At 36.1% G+C, this 24814-nt stretch overlaps 1 protein-coding gene across 2 annotated transcripts; it reads left to right on the forward strand.

The window, feature by feature from the left end:
• The first annotated feature begins 799 nt into the window (after window positions 1-799).
• Window positions 800-11778, forward strand: LOC104085225 (glucosidase 2 subunit beta-like). 2 transcript variants are annotated; one of them, XM_009589215.4, is made up of 16 exons: window positions 800-1009; window positions 1178-1300; window positions 2598-2693; window positions 3103-3342; window positions 5458-5654; window positions 8505-8618; window positions 8712-8777; window positions 9110-9425; window positions 9503-9607; window positions 9716-9817; window positions 9942-9999; window positions 10106-10174; window positions 10704-10791; window positions 10888-10949; window positions 11051-11102; window positions 11245-11778. In XM_009589215.4, the coding sequence occupies exons 1-16, from the start codon at window positions 901-903 to the stop codon at window positions 11305-11307; spliced, it is 1860 nt and encodes a 619-aa protein (XP_009587510.1). In that variant the 5' UTR covers window positions 800-900; the 3' UTR covers window positions 11308-11778. The 2 variants fall into 2 exon arrangements, with proteins under 2 accessions (XP_009587510.1, XP_009587511.1); XM_009589216.4 differs by lacking the exon at window positions 8712-8777.
• Window positions 11779-24814: the final 13036 nt, after the last annotated feature.

A 24814-nucleotide genomic window follows, 5' to 3' on the forward strand; every position in this document is an offset into this window, starting at 1 on the left:
TTTGAGAATTTTAGTTAAATGACCTTCTGAGTGTTATAAAAATAGTTAAGTGATTTTTCTGTTACAAACAAAAGAATGTTTCTTCATTTTTGGTAAAATCAAGTCCAGCGCGAAGACATTCATAAATAACTCAACCGTCTTACTAGCAATTTAGATAGTTAAGTGATCATTTGAATAATGGACTCTCGATAAATATAAAGAAAAGTTTTTCATGTTGGGTATTGGACAATATGTCACAACCAACAACAATAACAAAACTTACGCCTTAGTTTCAACCAAAATTCGGGTTCACGATATAAATTCTCACTCTCAACTCATATTATTATAGCCGAAAAAGAATGAGAGTACTAATGGAAATAAGTTTTTCATTTTATATATAAAATATTTTTTCCTTGTATTAAATTTATAGCTCACTGAAAAACGTTGTTTAAGGGGATTATCAGTCCCATTCCAAAAGTAAACGGGTGTTATTTCCCAATCCTTAGGGCCGTTTAGTTGGGAAACAAGTTATCCTATGATTAAGTATTCTGAGATTGGTTATCCCGAAATTAGTTATTCTACCCTCTCATAGGGATAAAAAATACTATAATCCCGGGATAACTAATCCCGGAGTAGTTATACCACAATTAAATTCATCTCAAATTTAATATCGGGATTAATTATCCCTTATCTCTCGTGCCAAACAAGCCCTTAAATGCTAATGGGGTTATGTGGAATTTACTCAAAAAATAAAATAGTAGAGAAGACTGCTAAAACGTCACCGTTTTAAAGTACCCACCAATGGAGGTCGATCTTTCAATTCTAAACTGAAGAAAAAACTCTTTTGATTGGGCTGTCCGTAATGGTGATTTACAAATATACATAAGATAAGAGAGCTCCAATTGCATAATTTTGGTGAAAATGATGAAAATAAAATTTCAATTCATCTTATTACTTTCTTTTATAATTTATTCAATTGACAGATCCGTATCTCTTCCTTCAATTGACAGTCTCGGAATTTCCCCTCAAGGTTTTCCCATTAATTTGTCATACACTCATTTTTTTGTTTCAATTTATTTTCCTTAAAAATAATATAAATATTCAATCTTTGCTTTTTAATGGGATTACTGATGATCCATTTCGTGATTTTATAATTTTCCGGTGAAAATATTCGTTATTTTTTACTGTTGAAGTACAGATGAGAATTATTACAAGGGTTTATCATTGGGTGCTATAAAATGCAAAGATGGGTCCAAGAAATTCACCAAGTCTCAGTTCAATGATGATTTTTGTGACTGCCCTGATGGGTCCGACGAGCCAGGTGTGTGTTTGTGTGAGTGTGTGTGTGTTTTCCCTACTTTCCCTCTTATCACTTGTTCCTTTGTTTATGCAAAAAATATGCATTTGTAGTGCATTTCAATCAGTGAAGTATCGTGCAAATGTTGAACTATGTAGATCACTAGAGAAAGACACTTCCATTTACTTAGTTTAGGTTTGTAAACTGCCCCTCATGGAACCTTAGCACAACGGTAATAGCTGCTGTCGTGTGACCAAGAGGTCACTGGTTCAAGCTGTGGAAACAGATACGTACGATATAGATCCAATGTGGTACGGCCCTTCACCGGAACCCATAGATAAGAGGAGCTAAGTGCACCGGGCTGCCCTTTATAGTGCCTCTCATGTGGGAGCCTGATTGTTTATCTCGGTCCTAGCATGTGAAAAGGTTTTGCTTGTGCAGTTGTTGAGACTCGAACCACTAGGATCTCTACATGCTCTGATAGCAATATAAGTTGCTTTAACCACAGTATCTAAAAATGGACATCTTCCCTTATTTATTTTAGGTCAGCAACACCATAGTTGGGTTTGACTATACGAATCCTCTATATGCATTTCACATACTGGGGCTCATTTCATGCAAATACTAAATAATTTGTTATTTTAGAAAATTGAGGATTTATTTGCTGTACATTTCAGAGGCAATATTATGTTCTGACGAGCCATGTGTGCAACCCCCCCCCCCCCCCCCCCCCCATGAACCCTCTTTTTTCACTCGCTCCTTTGTTCGTGCAAAAATATGCATTTCTTGTGCATTCAATCAATCAACTATGCATCCATTTTAAATATCGAACTATGTAGACCACTACAGAAAGGCACTTCCATTTCCCTTATTTATATTAGGTTTGCAAAGTGCCCCTCATGCGGAGCCTGATTTTTTATCTCGGTCCAAGCATGTGAAAATTTTTCGTTTGTGGTGTTGTTGGGACTCGAACCACTGGGATCTCCGCATGCCCTGATAGCAAAATAAAATTGCTTGAACCATCTTGTCCAAAAATGGACACTTGCATTTGTTTATTTATTTATTTAATATTGGAGGTCAGTAAGAACATAGTTGAGTTTGACTATATGATCCTCTATATATATTTCGGCTTATTGGCTTATTTCATTCAAATACTAAATAATTCGTCTTTTTAGAAAATTAAGGATTTATTTGCATAGCATTTCAGAGGCAAAAGTATGTTAGAATTTCTTTTGGGTTCAAAGATGTTTGCTTTACCTTTTTTGGCTCTAATATGTGCATGTCGTTGAATGTTGTTTGTGCTTGATGATTGGTTTTGCAGGGACTTCGGCATGCCCTACTGGGAAGTTTTATTGCAAAAATACAGGACATGTTCCTATCTTCATATACTCATCTAGGGTTAATGATGGCATTTGCGGTATGAATCATTGCGCTCTTGCCTTTCTGTATAGTGTTTGATTAGCATCTTTTTATTTCTACGTCACAGTGCTTTGTGTGATTTGCAATAGTGCATTTTTAGTAACTGCAAAGATGTTTGAATGACGATCAATACAGAAGTGCTTATGAATAAAAAGAAAAAGGACGGTTGCACATCACCTATCTTTCAAATCCAGGACAAGCAAAGTTTCATAAATTTTCGGTTTTTGAAGAATTCATTGTTAGTATAGGATATTACTTCTTACATAAATAACCATTGTAGAATGATTTTTATTGCCTTTGGACTATCTTTGGCAATCTCTTCCTGTCAATTAAATCATATTTTTGTGTATATTCATGTTTCTCAAAATTTAAATCCTATTAACTATCATAATGGCACAATTGAGCAGATTGTTGCGACGGAAGTGATGAGTATGATGGTAAAGTTAAGTGCCCAAATACATGTTGGGAGTTCGGCAAAGTAGCTAGAGAAAAATTGAAGAAAAAGATTGCAACGTATCAGGAAGGTATAACTCTAAGGAGGAAGGAGGTTGGAGAAGCTAAACTTGCAATAGCAAAGGAGGAAGATGAACTATCTAAGCTGAAAAATGAGGAGAAGATACTTAAAGAGACAGTTGAGCAGCTTAAGGGTAATTTTTTTTTTTTTTGAGAATGAGCTTAAGGGTAATTTTCTCTTCCCACAAGTAAGATTGTACTTGAGAGGATTACTATCCTAGCTTGATGAATGCCACCTACATTTCTTTGTTATGTTACTATCACTCCAGATTGGGGCCGGTTTGCATATCTCTGGAAAATGGTTCTTTCTGATATTGATCTTTTCTACGTTATGGTACAAATGCAACAAGCCTAAATAGAAAAGAGAATGGACCTCATTTCCTACATTTCCTCATTTTTATGTATGACCCTCCTAATTTGGAGAATCAATTTTTTTTTTTTGCATGTAAGCAAGTCTTTTAGGAATCCATACTAAAAGAATGGCCTCTATACTGCCAGCTAGCAAAGAAATGCACCTTCTCTGGTGCTTCAGGAATCCACAAAAAAAAGAATAAGGAAGGTCGTCACTTCCCCTCCTCAAAACTCTCTAATAGCACAATCTTACTGTGAAGAAACCATTCTTTCCTGCCTCTTTCAATAGTCTCTGCACGTCATTGAGATCTTTTCCCTGTATAAGAGCCCAAGCAAGCTTTGAAGATATACCATGTTCCAATCTTTCAATTTTTTCCTGAATACGAGGTGCCATACAGCTCATGCTCTCTGCTCCCTGTATAAATAACAACTGGTTCCTATACGGTACCTCTCCGTAAGGCTAATCCAGCACTTAAAAGCAGATACTGATTTGACCATAGAAAACTATTCTAGAAAAGACTATAAACTGTTCGTTATACATATTTTGTTAATTTATAGGGAAAATTCTGAGTAGATACCTAATAGTAGGGGTGTACAAAGAAAACCGATAAACCGCATCAAACCGATAATCCGAGTCAAACCGGAAAAAAAACCCGATGTGGTTTGGTATTGGAAAATAAAACCCGACCATAATTGGTTTGGTTTGGTTTTAACTAAAAAAAGTCAAACCGAAACCAAACCAACCCGATAGTACATTTATATAATTTTTAAAAATATTTTATACATATAAATATTTATTGTAATGTAATTTATAAATTTTTCTTAAACTTTTTCACAGTTTTATTTTTTAACGCATTATTTCAAGTTTAGACTTAACATTCTTGAATGGTAAATAAATTTTATAGCCCATAAATGTAGTAACTCAAATAAAGTTCAAATTAATACTCATGCTAACAAAAGAAATTCAATTCAATACTAGGAATGACGATAGTGTTGGATAATTATTTTAGTTTTACATTGGTTTATAATGAAAATGCATAACTTAATTTATCTTTTTCTTTAGTGCTTAGTTATGTAATTAATATTAGTACTTATTAGCTATACTTATTTTAGCATAACCTATATAGTATTTTTAGATTATGTTAATTTTCATTATGGCTTATTAATTAGCAATATTTATTTTATGTAATTTTATTATTTTATCTTTGTTATTGAATATTTTAGTATAATGCTATGATTTATCTCATATTATTGTGTTAGTTTCTTGGAAAACACATTATATAGTTGTATTTTACTAGGACTTAAGAAATATTTGGAGCACAAGTTACATATTTTATGCTATGAAGACTTTACCGGAAAAAAAATCCGAAAACCCGAAAAAACCCGAAAACCCCGAGAAAAACCGAGATTGAAAAACCCGACTTTGTTGGTTTGGTTTGGTTTATAAATTTAAAAACCCAACACCATTGGTTTGGTTTGATAATTGAAAAATCCGAACCAACCCGACCTATGTACACCCCTACCTAATAGTTCCCTGATCTTAGACCTTGTGGAGTAGTATTTACACCTATGCCAAGTAGAGCAAGCTTCAAAACTTATTAATGATATCATTGTCACTTTTCTTGTTGTCCATTTTCCACAGATGACATGAGAAAAGTCCAATTTTTTTGTGTATTATTGAATTCTCACGCACTAATATCTCTTTTTCTCCTAGCAAGGTGATAGCTCATAAACAGTTCAATAATTTGCTTTTTGTCATTTCTTATAAGTTCACTGCTCCCGATCTAGAGAGAAAAGAACAAATAAAGAAGGCTGAGGAGAAACAACCTTGATATCTTATAAACAGTTCAATAATTTGCTTTTAATCATTTCTTATAAGTTCACTTCTCTTGATTTAGAGAAAATAGAACAAATAGAGAAGGTTGAGGAGAAAGAACGGTTAAAGAGAGAAAAGGAAGAGAAGGATCGAAAGGAAGCTGATGATGCTAATCTAGACGCAAGCAAAGCTGAGAAGGAAACTGAAGTTCACGAAGAAGCCGTGAAGAGTGACATCCATGATAAGATTGGCCTCCTAGAAGACTCTCCTTCCATAAAGGTTAGTTATTTTATATTTATAGTAGTTACACTATTAGATGATGTTAAACATGTGCCAAATTAAGTAAGGATATCAGAATATCTCATGGAAGTAGATAGTGGAACTTGGGAAAATACCTATGGTCTGCTGACTGATTTTTTTCCCTCCACATGTTTAAGACATTTGATTTTCCACATCTCTGTTGCACCCTAGTCCCTATCTACTTTTTATTTTGCAGTTTTTAGATATCCAAGCTATCAAAACCTATTTATGATTTTAGAAAGTAAAATTTTCTTTCACGGGTATAAAACTTGGTATCCTTACTTGATTCATCCACAGAAATGTCTATCAGAAGGAGGAGGCTTGCAATTTGTCCCATGCTTAAAAGAAGGATTACAAAATAGATATAGACAAAGGGCCGCATCTACAAAATTACCATAAAAGAAGAAATACAATCATTAACAAACTTCTAGGTGTGGAGGTTTTTACTGTTAATTTTTTATGGTTCCTCGCTGGGCTGTTAGCTCTTTAATTGTGGGCATTAAATGCCTGAAAAAGAAGGGACGATGTGAGGAAGTCTTGTGTCAACCATAACAAGACTAGACATTGCGAACATTTAGCTTGTTGGGAAACTTTGTGATAATTTCCACCAAGTTCTGAAGTCTTTATGGGAGAAGCAAACAACAACAACAACAACAACAACAACAACCCAGTGTAATCCACAAGTGGGGTATGGGGAGGGTAGGATGTACGCAACCTTACCCCTACCCTGGAAGGGCAGAGAGACTGTTTCCGATAGACCATCGGCTAAAAAAGGTGAAAGAAGCCCTGATAGCAAGTAATAGCAAGACAATATAATTAGAAAACTAAATCGAAGATATCAACAGAAAATATGAAAGAGGTATCGATCACAAGTAATAGCAAAATAATATATTTAGAAAACTAAATCCAAGGTAGCAAACGAGAATATGAACGAAGTACTGCTAGCAAACTATGGAATTACCAATGGCAAGTAATAACAGAACAAGAAATGTGATAATAGCAAACTAAGGATAAATGCGTACCGTACTAACACTAATACTATCGAACTACAACAACAACAACAACAATCCCACTAGTGGGGTCTGGGGAGGGTAGTGTGTACGCAGACCTTACCCCTACCCTGGGGTAGAGAGGCTGTTTCCGATAGACCCTCGGCTCCCTCCCTCCAAGAACTCCCCACCTTGCTCTTGGGGTGACTCGAACTCACAACCTCTTGGTTGGAAGTGAAGGGTGCTTACCACTAGAGCAACCCACTCTTGTCTAATACTATCGAACTAGAGAAGACAAAAGGGAAACACACGACTACCTACTAACCTTCTACCCTAATCTTCAACCTCCATACCGTTCTATCCAGGGTCATGTCCTCGGTTAGCTCAAGCTGCGCCATGTCCCGCCTGATCACCTCTCCCCAAGACTTCTTTGGCCTACCTCTACCCCTCCTCTTACCCCCCAAGGCCAACCTCTCACACATCCTGTTTGGGGCATCTGTGCTTCTCCTCTTAACATGCCCGAACCATCTCAGCCTCACCTCATGCATCTTTTCCTCCACAGGGGCCACTCCTACCTTGTCCCGAATAACTTCATTCCTAATTCTATCCAACCTAGTATGCCCATACATCCATCTCAACATCCTCATTTCAGCTACTTTCATCTGCTGGACATGGGAGTTCTTGATTGGCCAACACTCTGCCCCATACAACATAATCGGTCTAGCCACTACCTTGTAGAACTTACCCTTAAGTCTCAACGGCACATCCTTATTACACAAGACACCGGAAGCGAGCCTCCACTTCATCCACCCTGCTCCGATACGGTGTGTGACATCCTCATCTATCTCCCCGTCCTTCTGAACTTTATGGGAGAAGGTGATCTGGATTACGTTTGACTTGAGGGAATTTAACTTACTTCCTCGATTAGTCATTTATTCATTCCTTGTGTCCTTAAAAACTAAAGGCAATGGTATATCTTTTTAAGTAATCTGAAGCAAGTATGACTTAAATGAATATAAGTATCTCCTCAATATGCTATTCTTTCATTCCTTGTGTCCTTGGAAGTGAAAGTCAATGCTGTGTGTTTAGTGAAGATTTTGGCCTAGAGATGCCACATCTTTTCTTTTCTATGAATGATTATGTAGCTTCGCACTGCTTCATTAGCTCCAATATCAATAATAAGGTACTCTATTCACATTTCAAAGGAGGCTTCTTTTAACAATTTACAATTTGCGGCTTCATGAGATCTTCATATTTGGAGTTGGGCTTCGTGCTTGCGATTCTTTCTACTCCCACCTCTTCCTTTCCTTAACCCTGTTGGAAAATGCTAAGGATTTACCTAATCGTGGCTCCACAAAGTGTAGAACTACTGACAAAGGATGTTTTATGGTTCCAAAATCCTGAAGTTTCCTTATTTTTAGTGGTGAATCTATTTTACATTGCTCTTTCACAAGGATATGCAGGATACCTAATTTGGTTTTTGTGACAGATGTGTTATGTCCCATTATGCTTAGCATTTTTCTTTATGATAAAGTTCTGTAAACATTGTGAGATGTGCAAATTTGGCTGCAGGCTGGGGTACTCCTTTTGTTTAGAAGTAGAACTTTTCACTTTCTAAGAGATTTACGACTGTGCACACTCTGGAGATAATAATGCTGTTGAGCATAATAGCTAATGGGTCATTTAGTAAATGTAGAACTGACTCTAGATGTTCGTATTGCAACATTATCTATTATCTCCAAATAGTTGCTGTAAAACTTGTATGTGCTTTTTGGTAAACAAGTCTCCTTGATTATTCTTTGTTGCTTGATCTAGTACTTATGTTATATATTTATACCAGGATGTGGTGGAAGGCCATGACAAAAATGTGGATGAAGTACAGCATGGTGACCATTCTGTGAACAATGAGTTTCCTGTTGATGAGGTAGAGCATGCACCTGAAGATTCTTCTCAGGTTTGTTGTCTTAGAGAAGCCCAGGTTTCTTCACATGTGATCCTGTAAAAGTATTTGGTTTATCATGACTAACCAGAATCTCGTTTTGTATAGCATCCTGAAAAGAAAGAGGAGGCGTCCATCATCAATGATAAAGCTGATGTTAGTAGCCGAAATGAGGTATAGCTATTGATTTTAAAGTACCGTGTTTTAGTGGATGATATACCAAATACTTTTTATCTCCTTAAGCTTAATGTCAGCGAAGGGCATAACCCCTCTCTCTTCTGCTCTTCTGTACGGTGTTAAGTAATGTTTTGGAGAATCAGAGAAAGTCCTAAGTAGTGGTCCTCTGATGTCTTTTGCGTCTTCTCCTGGGTGAACAATTGATTTACTTTTCTAATCAAAGCATATGGAATTTGTCACTATATGACATATATTACTCTCCTGTGGTCAGGGATTTTGATCAACGATGTTAACATTCTTAATTTTGTGATTCATTTTTATGTTTTTAGGAGAAAGATGCTTCTGAAAATACAGAGTCACTGTCAAAGGAAGAGTTAGGTCGTGTTGTTGGTTCTCGTTGGTTAGGAAAAAAGAGCGAGCAGGAAATTGAGGAGGTTGGTGCTGGTACAGATATTAACTATGATAACCATGAGGAGGTGCTACCTGATACCCATGAAGAGGAGTATAACGGATATGATTCTGAGGTTGATGAACACAAGTATGACGATGATGACAGTGAGGACCAAGTTGAAGATTTTGTTGGAGAGGACCATGATTCAAGTTCTTCACATAAGTCCGAGTCTGATGATGATTCTGATTTCGCAGGTACGCAGGACAACAATCTATTGCATTTGATGCCTACAGCTAGTACCTATTTAATTTGTTATTTTTTAATTATCCAGATATTACAGCCACAAGTAGTCCTTCGTGGATGGAGAAGATGCAACAAACTGTAAAGAGCATTTTTCGAGCTGTCAATTTGTTCCAAACTCCAGCGAACATTTCTGGTAGTAATTGAGGTTTCATCCATTTTTCTGCTCTTGTAGTCTAATGAGGAGAAAAAGAATAGTCTGAGAAGGAAAATGATGGATGATGTTTTGTTTTTGCTCTCGTAGATGCTGACCAGATACGCAAAGAGTATGATGAGTCAAGTTCTAAGTTGACAAAAATCCAATCGAGGATATCTAGCTTGACGGAAAAGTTGAAACAAGATTTTGGTATGGAAATTCATGTATTTTTGTTTATTAATGTTCTTCTTCCTTGTGGATATTTTCATAACTTTCCTTCTATAAGAAGAAGGCGAATAATTTTGCATATGCTGAACCACTAGTTCTATTGCAGGACCGGAGAAGGAATTCTACTCATTCCATGGTCAATGTTTCGAGAGCAAGGAGAACAAGTGATGAATCTTTCATTGTCTTGTTAACCTAAGTCTTAGTTTTATTTTTAGTAATATATTACTAAGTTATTCTTTAGCAGGCACTAACTTTTTTTTTTTACTTAAGGTACACGTACAAGATTTGCCCTTTCAAAGAAGCTAGCCAAGTTGAGGGCTACAGTACAACTCGTTTGGGGTAGGTTCTTTAACATCTCAAGTATATGCATTATCTGCGTCGTTCTGTGCAGCAAATTTTAGTTGATTGTCTCTGAAGTAGAAGACAAGCATGACTAGTACTGCAAATATCCTTTCACGATTCTGGAGTACTTTCTGCACTTTGTTATCCTCTCTTTAGTTTAGATATTGATGGCAGACCTATCATAGAAATGATAAAACCGTTTGATAGCTAGCCATCTTATTTCTATGATAAGAACGCAGCACGCGTGATGTGTGGGGTAGGCGCATGTCATGGGTTCGAATCCTGCTGCAGACAAAAGCGAAGAAGGGTAGAGGGGGATATTATCCATCGAGTTTTGAACCATGCGCCACTGTCCCTCGGGGATTTCTCATTCATAAAAAAGAGAGAGACAGCTTTACTTGATTTTAGGTTTGACGTGTATAATTATGATCTGGAATTCCTTTTCGAGATCTTTATCTTTCTGCCTGAATGTTATAAGCTCAGAACTCATCATACTCCTTTTTTCTTTCTCCCTTGCTTCATCAAGAAACTGGGATAAATTTGAGGATTCCTATAAAACCATGCAATTTTCAAATGGCGACCATTGCTGGAATGGGCCAAATAGAAGTTTAAAGGTGAGGATACCTTACTAATTTGATGATCGGCATTCACTCTTAAGCATTCTTCTTAAGATCCATTATTGCCTTCTAAATTGTTTTTGATTTGTACAGGTCAAATTAAGGTGTGGTTTGAAAAATGAGCTTACTGATGTAGATGAACCTAGCCGCTGCGAGTAAGCATTTATCTATGTTTATATAAGCAGAATCTTGCATGATTTATGTGCTTAGTGAATTTTTTGTGCACTTTAATCTGACGTGTAGTTTGTTATGGCAGATATTTATCCTTTTTGTCTACACCGGCACTTTGTCTGGAAGAAAAATTGAAGGTGCTCTTCTTAACCACTATATCGGCTGCCCACCCCGGCACCCCCTACAAAAGCTTCTTCTAACACTGTATATATAATCTCCTCTTATTACATTAACTACTTATCGTAAAACTTCTAATGGTGAAATATCGAAATGTGATAGGAAATACAAGATAAACTAGAAACGATGAACAGGGAACAACCACATGGTCATGATGAACTGTGACCCCTCCAGTATGCTGTGGGAATGCCACCATTGACCTCAAGGGATGCAAAAACTGGCGAAGTAGACGTATGGGAATGCCACCATTGACCTCGAGGGATGCAAAAACTGGCGAAGTAGACGTATTGTCTCAAGAAGAGTATTAACGATATGAAGTCGTATCTCTTTACATTTTTTTGCTCTGGATCTCACTTCCTTATGTAGTTGCCAACACTGCTTCAAGCAAGAATGTAGGAGAGAGATGGCTTGAGGCTTTTTTTGAGAATTTCTTGGATGACTGTGGCCAGGATTAGGACACAGTTATCCCTTTTAAGGACTTATATCTTCGACTCGTTCGGACTTACAATACGATGTTCATTGGGTTAGGAAAGATGACCACTGAGGCCATGGCTGGTGCTCAGATGGTCATGGTTATAGCAAATTATTGTACTATATTTTTCAAGTTATCATATCAAGCTTGATATAGAGAGTTTACTTGCGAGCTTAACCTGATAGTGTAAAAATTCTTTACAATGTCGGCACAAAATCATAAATTCAGATGTACGGAAGACATGAGCTCCATCTCCATCTGGTAAGATTTAAGAATTTGTTTCTTCATTTCAAGTTGTAAATATCACGAAAACATTTACATGAGAGTAAAAAAAACAAGATACTCAACTTTAGAAAGACGATAAAACTATGAGAAAGACAGTTGAGGGCCGTTTCTCGCGACCCCGTGCATATAAGAATAAAAGGGCAGTGTGGAGCACTAAGCTCCTGCTATCTGCGGGGCCATCCCTCTGCATGCAAGAAGAGAAATTTTACTTTATGTCTCACGTAACAAACTTATTAATGCTCGACGAAATAGAGCATTTTTTAAACATTTCTATGCTCTATATAATCTATGGCTTTCAAAAGCTCATCACGGTCGATTCGTTTATCAGGTAAGTAATAATCCATTCCAACTTGAAATATCTTAGCTATGATCTCTTCTTCTGCTGAATGAGCTGTTAAAGCTATAATAGGAATTCGAATACCATATCGCGCTTCTTCTTCCCTAATGCATCTGGTTGCTTCAAATCCATCCATCAATGGCATCTTTCAATAAACAAAACAAACAACGATATAAGTTATATATACTGACAATGTAATAAATTTTATACTATCGATGTAGATAACTTGTTATCTATTCTATTTTTCAGGTTACTCGATTTGGCTTGGTATAAGTAGTTACCTGTTATTGTAGGCAACTTAACCTAACAATCTAAAAAAATTATACACTGGCAAAATTACTTCTTCTTATGGTAATATGTAAAAGTCTAATAATACAACATTTTAAGCTTTCCATTTATGAACCATGCAACAAAAATGTTAACTTAAGTCCTCTTTGACCTAAAAAAGGGCAGCCCGATGCACAAAGCATCCCGCATTCACGCAAGGGTCGGGGGAAGGACCGCACCGCAATGGGCGTGACGCAGACAACCTATCCTAATACAAGCATTAATGGCTGCTTCTACGGCTTGAACGCGTGACCTATAGGTCACATAGAGACAACTTTATCGTTGCTCCAAGGCTCCCCTTCTTAAGTCCTATTTAACCTATATTTCTCAAATCATCCAAAAGTGTTGCCACACCCATGTCGGATCCTCCAAATATTATGCATTTTTGGAGGTTCTGACATCGGTGCAACAACATTTTTGGAGTATATAAGCAACTAAGTTTTCAACCAGAAGAAATGAATATGAATCACATCTTACCTCACAATCCATCAGAATATAATCAAATGGTGGTGAAGGAGTAGACGGTCCTATATCGCGTTGATCACTAAGGCCTGTGCGAATATGAGCTAGAGCTTGTTCACCATTTTTACATGTGTAAATGGTTGCACCAAGCTGAGAAACCATTCTTTTGCAAACCATAAGTAATATCGCGTTATCCTCAACCACCAAAATTCTCTTTCCTGTTAAAGGTAAGTTGTTATTAGAACTTCCATTAACATCAACAGAAACATCCTGTCTTTTCGCTTCTAAGGGTGGACTTCTGGACCTTATTGGAGGTTGCTGAATCCTCATTCTTGAAGTTGTTTCATCCTTTGTTTCTTGTGTGACAGTTGGTAAAATCTTATCTCCGAACTCTGGTACAAATCCGAGCACATGATATAAACAAGAACCATGTAGTGGTTTTGTCAGGATTATATCTGTTGAAGGTAGCTTATCATCATCTAGCCCTGGTTTATCGAGCCAAACAACTCGAAGGGAAACATTCTTGGGAAAGTCCTTTCGAAATTCAGCCATAGCTCGAGTTATTTCTCGAATGGGGCCAGCACTTGTGTCAATTATAATCACGATGAATCTTATAAGCGCGCTCTTAGAATTAAGTCCTCTTTCCCTCCTATGAAACGACGGGATATGATCATCATATGTTCCATCTAAAGCACCGAGAGGAATTTCCTTTGATTTCCCTGAGGAGGAGGAGGCAGAGTTGTATGATGAAAAGTTGATAATTTCCTTTTTTACCTTCTTGAGCTTATGTGAAAATTGCTCGTGTTGCCTCGCCACATGTACCTCTAAGCCTATGATCCGCGTCACGAATCTACGAAGAACTCGGCTTCTTTCCTCCTCCCTGATGAAAAGAATGACAGTACTAGAACTTTCTGGTTTCTGATGGCTAGTGATACTATTACTACTTGCTACTGAATAATGATAGGAGTGATCACTAGATATATAACCTCCAAAATGTGACTCCAAATCTTCTCTTGCATTATTAACACTAAATGCTTGATGTTGTTGAGGCTGATCACATGATATCAGGAAAATGTTGAATCTAAAGCAAGTGCCCTTTGCACCAATATTCTTGTCGACGACACTTATTTCGCCTCCCATCAAATGTACCTACAGATTGAATCAAAACAAGAAAGAAACATGAAATATGAAGTAATGAAAAAAAAAAGGACAACCCGGTGCACTAAGCTCCTGCTATGCACGGGTCCGGGGAAGGGCCGGACCACAATGGTCTATTGTACGCAGTCTTACCCTGCATTTCTGCAAGAAGGTGTTTCCACAGCTCGAACCCTTGACCTTCTGGTCACATGGCCAGGAGGTCATAGGTATGAAGTAATGCATATGGGAGAGGAGACAACTCGGAAACATACAAAAGGCAACGCTTTTTGCTGTTCACAAATTCTTGTGTTTTATAGTGTTTCCATAAATATCTTTCTTGTTATATCACACATAATTTAGTTCCATTATATATATAAAAAGATTAGTACCAAACAGAAACTTCAGTAGCCACTGATAACACAAGAAACTTGACCAACAGGAATTTTTTTTAACCTTTACTGCTGTAAATTTTATTCTATTTTATCATCACTCTTATACAAGGCTAAGGGATTTGCTGGCTTTGTACAGTATCTATAAAATAGATGGCTATTAATATGATTGACGAATACATATGTAGGCAGTAACATATCTAGATTAGACACAGCAGGTTTGTCATATGCACGTGTAATTGTATCGTATATATAAAGAGCAGAACACACTGACTCTAAATTTTGAATTCGCTACTGTATGTAGTTTATAGTAAAAGATACACATACCAAAGACTGAGTAATGCTGAGGCCTAAGCCAGTGCCTGGTTGTTCGTGGTTAGAAGTCGTCTCATTCACTTGAACATAATTCTCAAATACAGACTTATGTTTCTCTTTAGGTATTCCTTTCCCTGTATCTTCCACCTCGAATATGAATTCCACGCAGTTGGGATCGTTCTCGACTTTTTTATGTACTTGAAATTCAGCAGAAACTTCATTATTATTGTGCAAAAGTAAACATAACATACAACCAATACCAGAATTACTTGTATTTGGAGCAGAACTAATGGAGCTTTGATCAAAACCAGGTTTTCGAGCCCAAACTCGAAGAGTAATGTGCCCCTCTGAGGTAAATTTAACTGCATTACTCAACAAGTTAGTCAAGATCCGTTCTAGTTCTGTCTTATCTCCTTTAACGCGAGAAAATCTTTTGATAGAGCCATCACATGGATCTAGTATCACATCTACATTATTCATTGCTCCTTTTGGATAAAATAAGTTGACAACATATTCTAGTAGATCTTCCATGTTGAATTCTTTTTGCTCAAGTTGCTTCTTCCCTTCTTCAATCTTGCTTTGATCAAGAATAGAATTCAATATTGCTGAAGAAAAAAGATCATAACTTTGTCATTACAGACACTTCATCACACACACAAAAACAAAAAAAGGCCAGCCCGGTGCACTAAGCTCCTGCAATGCGCGGGGTTCGGGGAAGGGCTGGACCACAAGGGTCTATTGTACGCAGCTTTACCTTGCATTTCTGCAAGAGGCTGTTTTCACGTGACCTCCGAGTCACAATCTCACACACACTATATATATGTGTGTATGTGTTTGAAATACAATTTAAGCTCAAATGCACTAAGCTATATTTTAGTTAAAATTATTCTATATATATATATATATATATATATATATATATATATATATATAGGGGATTTGCTATATTTTAGTTAAATATTTTCTATATAACATCTATAGGAGATTAGAAAAGGGAAAACAGAAGAGGAAAGTGAGAATTAAACCGGACACTTACTGTGTTAAAATATATTGATACTGACGAAATTCTTTAAACTGTCACTGTATAAGTTAAGAAGGCATTTGGATTGGCTTTTAAGCTGGACAAATCAGCTTTTAAGCTTTTTTTTAAAGTATTTTTTCAATGTTTGGCAAAGTCAAAAAGTGTGCTTAAAATAAGTTTAAAACTGCTTAAAACAGGCCAAAAGCAATAAACCGGGCAACTAAAACACTGGCCTAAAAGATTATTTGTGCAAGCTTCCATAAACGAGTAACCGTCCAATAAAGGTGAGATTAGTAACGTATAAAATAAGACAGTTACCTACTACAACATGTTAAAATACATTGATACTAACGATAATATCAGTGTATATAAGTTAAATCTGATGATATGAAAGAGTCAACTAAAACACTGACCTAAAAGATTATTTGTGCAAGTTTCCATATGATTCAAATTCTTCAGCAATTCGGATTTTGGCGAAGCATTGGCACGACACATCTCAATTAATCCACTAATTCCAGCAAGAGAAGCTCTAATATCATGATTTGCAAGAACAAATGCAGTGCTTTTGTTCATACTTTTCCTTTCTGCTTGTTGAGTTGCTTCCATTTGCTTTATAAGTGCTGCACACAAATACATTTCTCTTCTTGCTGCTCTTATTGTTAGAACCACAAAAGTAAATATGGAGATAGCCATTGAAACCATCATTAGGATTATAAGCATGAATCCAAATTTAATGTTCTTGTGAAAATGGCTTTGCAATATGTCTTGTGTATTGCCTGATATATACACCTGAAATTAAACCATACAATAACTTAGAATGATTCAAAAACGAGTGTTAGTTAATTCATTGATGTGCAAATTAAAGTTATATACACTAATAGTGTAAAACTTGGAGAAAATTAGGGTAGAGACTGTCTATATCACACTCCTTAGGGGTGCGACTCTTCTTCGAATCCTGCGTGAGTGTGGAATGCTTTGTGCATCGAACTGTTTTTTATTTTTTCTCAACTAATGGTGTAAACAAAGTATAATGTGGTATAATATGTTATCACTGTTTTTTCTAGGTTACCGTGCATTTTAGGCTTGTTTTGAAGATTTAAAGATTATATATATATATATATATATATATATATGAGTTGAATTCTGGTCTACCATAATTTTCATCTACTGCATTGGCTGTTAATGCTACAGTCTAGGCAAAGGTGCAATTCTTATTATTCTTGCGTTTTCATTTAAGTTTTATGCACTTACAGAGTAAAAAAGATAAATGTGAGGCATTACCTTAATTTCGTCTTCAATTTTTTTGACCTTATTGACCCAAAAAGGTATCAATACAGTGGGCACTAATAGCATTATGACTGCCTGCATCAAGAAAACACACTTTAGAGTCAGCTAATTAGATTTTTTTTTTGTTAAATATTAAAAAGGTATCCTGCTTCACGAAACATCCGGCGATGCCAGAATTCGAGAAAGGACCGCACCCAAAAGAGAGCGTTATGTACTTTAAACTTACCAGAACCAAGCAGAAACAAACTGGCTTTGGCACTTTAAATGAGCTTAGCTTCATGGCTTGATATGTTGGAGTTCCTTCATGGTGATTAGAAAACTTTAAACACTAGTCATAATACAACATAGAGCAATTAATAAATTCAAAACTGGAGGAATTGATTTTAATAAGCTCAAAATAACAACAATAACAATTACGCCTCGGTCCCAAACAAGTTGAGGTCGGTAATATGAATCATCGCTTCTTTATTTAAGCTCAATTCATGTCCTGAATTATGAGGATTTATCATGAATTGACAAGTTCTACGTTGGCTGCCAACCTACCGTAACCCTCCTTGTTTATCCGGCTTGAGACCTGTAATGTGAGCAAGCTCACATGGGCGAATTTTAATAAGCTTTAACATGGTAAATTAATGTAAGCATGATCATGTACAAATACAACTTACCTCAACTCGTTTACTCAAGTTAATTTTCCCAAGTACATGGCATTATCATATATATATATATATATACATATATATATATGGCAAAGAAAATCAAGAAATGAGCTTCTTAAAAGGTAAAATATACAAGAATGGATGGAACGGCCATTTTCTTAATGTTTTTTCCATTTTACAGTAGTATTTTTTAAAAACTCATGTTTTTTTTAAAGAAGATAATAAATTTACTACCCCAAATGGAATTAAGACTACCAGATTGGACATAGAACACATATAGTACATAATAATGAAGCTGGAAAACAGCTGTTCAAATATTGAGAATTTTAGGGTTTTTATTGAATAACTTAGGTAAAAAAAGAAGAGGTGACAAAAAAGGAAGGAAAATAAAATAAAAGAAAAGATGTGATTTTAGATGCCAAAATATATTTCTTTTCCTTTTTTATAAATGCACAATAATTTTGGTCCCTCAGAAAATATATATGCCAAGAAAAATATTTACTTAGTATACTACTACAGTTAATTAGTGATAGGCGAGACGTTCTATTATTTAACTTTGATATTTAAGTAGTAGATAACAATCTATGTAAAGACATATGCCATTTTGAAAAACTGATGCAAGATGAAGAATATAGTAAATTTAAATATATATAGTTTTTTTTGTCTTGCATTAGAATTGTACAAAAATTAGCTTACTAGTATTGTCACAAAAAAGAAGAAGCTATGTACTGTTTCATAAGCGTCACCATTATTCATGGTCAGATAAAAAGAAAATTCTGTGTTTTGTTTCTGTAAAAAAGATTTCAAAGCGTCGCAAAAACAAAATTTGTTTCAGTTACAATCAAATTATTTAAAAAAAATAAAACCAGTAGCTTCTATAGTTTAAATTAGCCTAAACCAATACGTTTAGTCCAAAGCGTATGTTTTTGTTTTTAAAAATATATATATATATATATATATATATATATATATATATATATATATATATATAGTTATTACTTAATTAGAACTCAATCGTAATTTAAAAAGACAAAAATCCCAAACTCGTAAGCTTCAAATCCTACTGGCTACATCCACTTTCGAGCCTACTTCTTAAGAAAATTTGCCGTGATAGGGCTTTGTGTAACAACTAATTATAGTGATCGGTAATTGTTACGTTTTTTAAATCGTAAAAAAGAAAAAAAGTATTAAGAAAGGTTCATTATTTTAGTACTCCGTAGTGAAAATACCTTGATGAAAATTCATTCAATCTCATGCATGTCCAATCTACTCTCCATGAGATGATTTCTTTTTCTTTCTCTGCAAACAATCAAAAAAACAAAGTTAAAAAAGAAATTGATAAAAATCAAATCCACCAATTTTAGTTCTATATTCCGTTCAATCAGCTGAGACATGAGGCAGAGAAAGAGAAGATATTTTTCTTCACTTAACTGCAAAAACCTGCTCTTATTAAGACCATATAAAAGATACTCCATATAAGGATGTTCTTAGTTTTAAAAAAGGAAAGAAATATATAATACGAAAAGAATACTAAACAGACACATGCATATGCTTTCTTTCCATTTGTCTTAAATTTTTAAAAGGTTTGACTACTCTGAAAGTTTTGAGTCTATGTGGAACTATTTTTTTTGTTTTAATTTATTTATTTTATAAACCATTCATCCGGGCTATGCTGGCCCGAGGTGATGGTGGATTTGGCATTATCCCCTACCTCGTATATAGATCGTAAAATTAAGTACAATAGAGGGGGACATAATACCTAACCTCCAGAAGATAAATATTAAAATAGATTATTGATGGTCTAGGACCTGGTGCGCATAACACCTTACAAAAGAGGCTGCATTGTTAGTAAAGATAATCAAAAGCAGCCCTTCTCAATAGATTATGGAGGTTCAAAGTACCATCCTGAGTGTTTCTTTGCCTTTAACCTGAAGGCTGGAACTTGTATTCTATTAACTCTAACAACACCTCTAATTTCAGGAGGGAGGTCATTCTCATTAGTGTAAATAACGCTGCGAGTTACAGAATTAGCATGCTTGGAAAGAATATCAGCGACTCCATTCCCTTCTCTATAATAGTGCATGACCTTGATATTGTGCTGCCTTACTATCTTTTGGATAAGGGTGATGTCTTTGTGAAGTTTCCATGGAATTTTGCATTGGTCAAGGACCATATTTACAACCAGTAGCGAATCTATCTCCAAGGTAAAGTTGAAGCAATTTCGAGCACAACACCACTGTATTTCTTGTAAGGCTGCTTGGACCTCTGAATAGTTGTTCGTCAAGAATTGGACTGGTGACGCAAAGGCCATCACCATATGTCCATTTTTGTTCCTATCAATGCCCCCAACTTTAACCTTGCCTTGATTAGCAATGTAGCTCCCATCAGTGTTTAGCTTCCAGAAGTTGCCTTCCGGTTTGGACCATATAACCATGGTACTTTTGAGGGTAGGTTTGTAGGATTCAACAGTCTAACATACCTTCCACCAGTTCCAATTCCAACCCATCTTACTGAATTTAAGCCCCATGGATATCTTAACCTGTAATAGAACTTGCTGGCAAATATTAAAAGTAGATATTGATTTGGTACCATACTTCTTGCTACATCTAACCTTCCATAATTCCCACAAGACAATCATAGGGGTGATGTGTAGGAGGAATAATTGAGCATGATTCTTGGTGGGAATGGACCACCAGTGATTAAGGATAGAGAGAATGTTTCTTCCTCTAGTCTTGAAGCCAAGGGGAGAAGAGATATAATTTCAAACACTAGATACCATATCACTAATGGTAAAGACATGGTTCAGAGATTCAATTTTAAGGGCTCTACAACAAAAATAAGTGGGTAGTAAAGCAACACCAAATCTCTAAAGTATGTCAGCAAAGGGAAGCTTTTTGTAAATAATTCTCCAGCTACTAAAGGAGATCTTGAAAGGTAGTTCCTTTATCCATACCTTGGACATCATAGACATGGGTTGTCTTTTTTGTCTTAGGAGATGGAAGGCAGAAGCACATGTGAGGTTTTCTTGAACATTAGGCGTCCAAATAGCCCTGTCTTTGCGATGCTGCTGGTCTATATCCACCTGAAAAATTTTGCTTAAGATATATTGGTTGACAATGTCTTGTAATTTCTCCATATCCCAGCCCTGGTTGTGGATAAATTCACAGACCCTTGTATTACTAGGTTTCTGAGTGTTGTTGTTGTGTATGTCGATAGGACCCCTAGGAGTCAATTTGTCCCACCAAAATAAGATGTTGCCTTCATGTATCTTCTAGAAAATGTGAGAATCAATTATGTCTCTAGTACTCATTAAATTTGTCTGCAAACAATCGAAAAAACAAAGTTAAAAAAGAAATTGATAAAAATCAAATCCACCAATTTTAGTTCTATATTCTGTTCAATCAGATGAGACATGAGGCAGAGAAAGAGAAGGTATTTTTCTTCACTTAACTGCAAAAACCTGCTCTTATTAATACCATATAAAAGATACTCCATATAAGGATGTTCCTAGTTTTAAAAAAAGAAAGAAATATATAATACGAAAAGAATACTAAACAGACACATGCATATGCTTTCTTTCCATTTGCCTTAAATTTTTAAAAGGTTTGACTACTCTGAAAGTTTTGAGTCTATGTGGAACTAGTTTTTTTTTTTTAATTTATTTATTTTATAAACCATTCATCCGGGCTATGCTGGCCCAAGATGATGGGGGGTTTGGCATTATCCCCTACCTCGTATATAGATCGTAAAATTAAGTACAATAGAGGGGGACGTAATACCTAACCTCCAGAAGACAAATATTAAAATAGATTATTGATGGTCTAGGACCTGGTACGCATAACACCTTACAAAAAGGGCTGCATTGTTAGTAAAGATAATCAAAAGCAACCCTTCTCAATAGATTATGGAGGTTCAAAGTACCATCCTGAGTGTTTCTTTGCCTTTAACCTGAAGGCTGGAACTTGTATTCTATCAACTCTAACAACATCTCTAATTTCAGGAGGGAGGTCATTCTCATTAGTGTAAATAACGCTGCGAGTCACATAATTAGCATGCTTGGAAAGAAGATCAGCGACTCCATTCCCTTCTCTATAACAGTGCATGACCTTGATATTGTGCTGCCTTACTATCTTTTGGATAAGGGTGATGTCTTTGTGAAGTTTCCATGGAATTTTGCATTGGTCAAGGACCATGTTTACAACCAGTAGCGAATCTATCTCCAAGGTAAAGTTGAAGCAATTTTGAGCACAACACCACTATATCCCTTGTAAGGCTGCTTGGACCTCTGAATAGTTGTTCGTCAAGAATTGGACTGGTGACGCAAAGGCCATCACCATATGTCCATTTTTGTTCCTATCAATGCCCCCAACTTTAACCTTGCCTTGATTAGCAATGTAGCTCCCATCAGTGTTTAGCTTCCAGAAGTTGCCTTCCGGTTTGGACCATATAACCATGGTACTTTTGAGGGTAGGTTTGTAGGATTCAACAGTCTAACATACCTTCCACCAGTTCCAATTCCAACCCATCTTACTGAATTTAAGCCCCATGGATATCTTAACCTGTAATAGAACTTGTTGGCAAATATTAAAAGTAGATATTGATTTGGTACCATACTTCTTGCTACATCTAGCCTTCCATAATTCCCACAAGACAATCATAGGGGTGATGTGTAGGAGGAATAATTGAGCATGATTCTTGGTGGGAATGGACCACCAGTGATTAAGGATAGAGAGAATGTTTCTTCCTCTAGTCTTGAAGCCAAGGGGAGAAGAGATATAATTCCAAACACTAGATACCATATCACTAATGGTAAAGACATGGTTCAGAGATTCAATTTTAAGGGCTCTACAACAAAAATAAGTGGGTAGTAAAGCAACACCAAATCTCTAAAGTATGTCAGCAAAGGGAAGCTTTTTGTAAATAATTCTCCAGCTACTAAAGGAGATCTTGAAAGGTAGTTCCTTTATCCATACCTTGGACATCATAGACATGGGTTGTATTTTTTGTCTTAGGAGATGGAAGGCAGAAGCACATGTGAGGTTTCCTTGAACATTAGGCATCCAAATAGCCCTGTCTTTGCGATGCTGCTGGTCTATATCCACCTGGAAAATTTCGCTTAAGATATATTAGTTGACAATGTCTTGTAATTTCTCCATATCCCAGCCCTTGTTGTGGATAAATTCACAGACCCTTGTATTGCCAGGTTTCTGAGTGTTGTTATTGTGTATGTCGATAGGACCCCTAGGAGTCAATTTGTCCCACCAAAATAAGATGTTGCCTTCATGTATCTTCTAGAAAATGTGAGAATCAATTATGTCTATAGTACTCATTAAGCTTCTCTGCAAACAATCAAAAAAACAAAGTTAAAAAAGAAATTGATAAAAATCAAATCCACCAATTTTAGTTCTATATTCTGTTCAATCAGATGAGACATGAGGTAGAGAAAGAGAAGGTATTTTTCTTCACTTAACTGCAAAAACCTGCTCTTATTAAGACCATATAAAAGATACTCCATATAAGGATGTTCCTAGTTTTAAAAAAAGAAAGAAATATATAATACGAAAAGAATACTAAACAGACACATGCATATGCTTTCTTTCCATTTGTCTTAAATTTTTAAAAGGTTTGACTACTCTGAAAGTTTTGAGTCTATGTGGAACTAGTTTTTTTTTTTTTTTAAATTTATTTATTTTATAAACCATTCATCCGGGCTATGCTGGCCCAAGATGATGGGGGGGTTTGGCATTATCCCCTACCTCGTATATAGATCGTAAAATTAAGTACATTAGAGGGGGACGTAATACCTAACCTCCAGAAGACAAATATTAAAATGGATTATTGATGGTCTAGGACCTGGTACGCATAACACCTTACAAAAAGGGCTGCATTGTTAGTAAAGATAATCAAAAGCAGCCCTTCTCAATAGATTATGGTGGTTCAAAGTACCATCCTGAGTGTTTCTTTGCCTTTAACCTGAAGGCTGGAACTTGTATTCTATCAACTCTAACAACACCTCTTATTTCAGGAGGGAGGTCATTCTCATTAGTGTAAATAACGCTGCGAGTCACATAATTAGCATGCTTGGAAAGAAGATCAGCGACTCCATTCCCTTCTCTATAACAGTGCATGACCTTGATATTGTGCTGCCTTACTATCTTTTGGATAAGGGTGATGTCTTTGTGAAGTTTCCATGGAATTTTGCATTGGTCAAGGACCATGTTTACAACCAGTAGCGAATCTATCTCCAAGGTAAAGTTGAAGCAATTTTGAGCACAACACCACTGTATCCCTTGTAAGGCTGCTTGGACCTCTGAATAGTTGTTCGTCAAGAATTGGACTGGTGATGCAAAGGCCATCACCATATGTCCATTTTTGTTCCTAACAATGCCCCCAACTCCAACCTTGCCTTGATTATCAATGTAGCTCCCATCAGTGTTTAGCTTCCAGAAGTTGCCTTCCGGTTTGGACCATATAACCATGGTACTTTTGAGGGTAGGTTTGTAGGATTCAACAGTCTGGCACACCTTCCACCAGTTCCAATCCCAACCTATCTTACTGAATTTAAGCCCCATGGATATCTTAACCTGTAATAGAACTTATTGGCAAATATTATAGGTAGATATTGATTTGGTACCATACTTCTTGCTACATCTAGCCTTCCATAATTCCCACGAGACAATCATAGGGGTGATCTATAGGAGGAATAATTGAGCATGATTCTTGGTGGGAATGGACCACCAGTGATTAAGGATAGAGAGAATGTTTCTTCCTCTAGTATTGAAGCCAAGGGGAGAAGAGATATAATTCCAAACACTAGAGACCATATCACTAATGGTAAAGACATGGTTCAGAGATTCAATTTTAGGGGCTCTACAACAAAAACAAGTGCGTAGTAAAGCAACACCAAATCTCTAAAGTATGTCAGCAAAGGGAAGCTTTTTGTAAATAATTCTCCAGATACTAAAGGAGATCTTGAAAGGTAGT

The sequence above is a fragment of the Nicotiana tomentosiformis genome, chromosome 12 (genome assembly GCF_000390325.3).
Source record: "Nicotiana tomentosiformis chromosome 12, ASM39032v3, whole genome shotgun sequence".
NCBI lineage: Eukaryota > Viridiplantae > Streptophyta > Magnoliopsida > Solanales > Solanaceae > Nicotiana > Nicotiana tomentosiformis.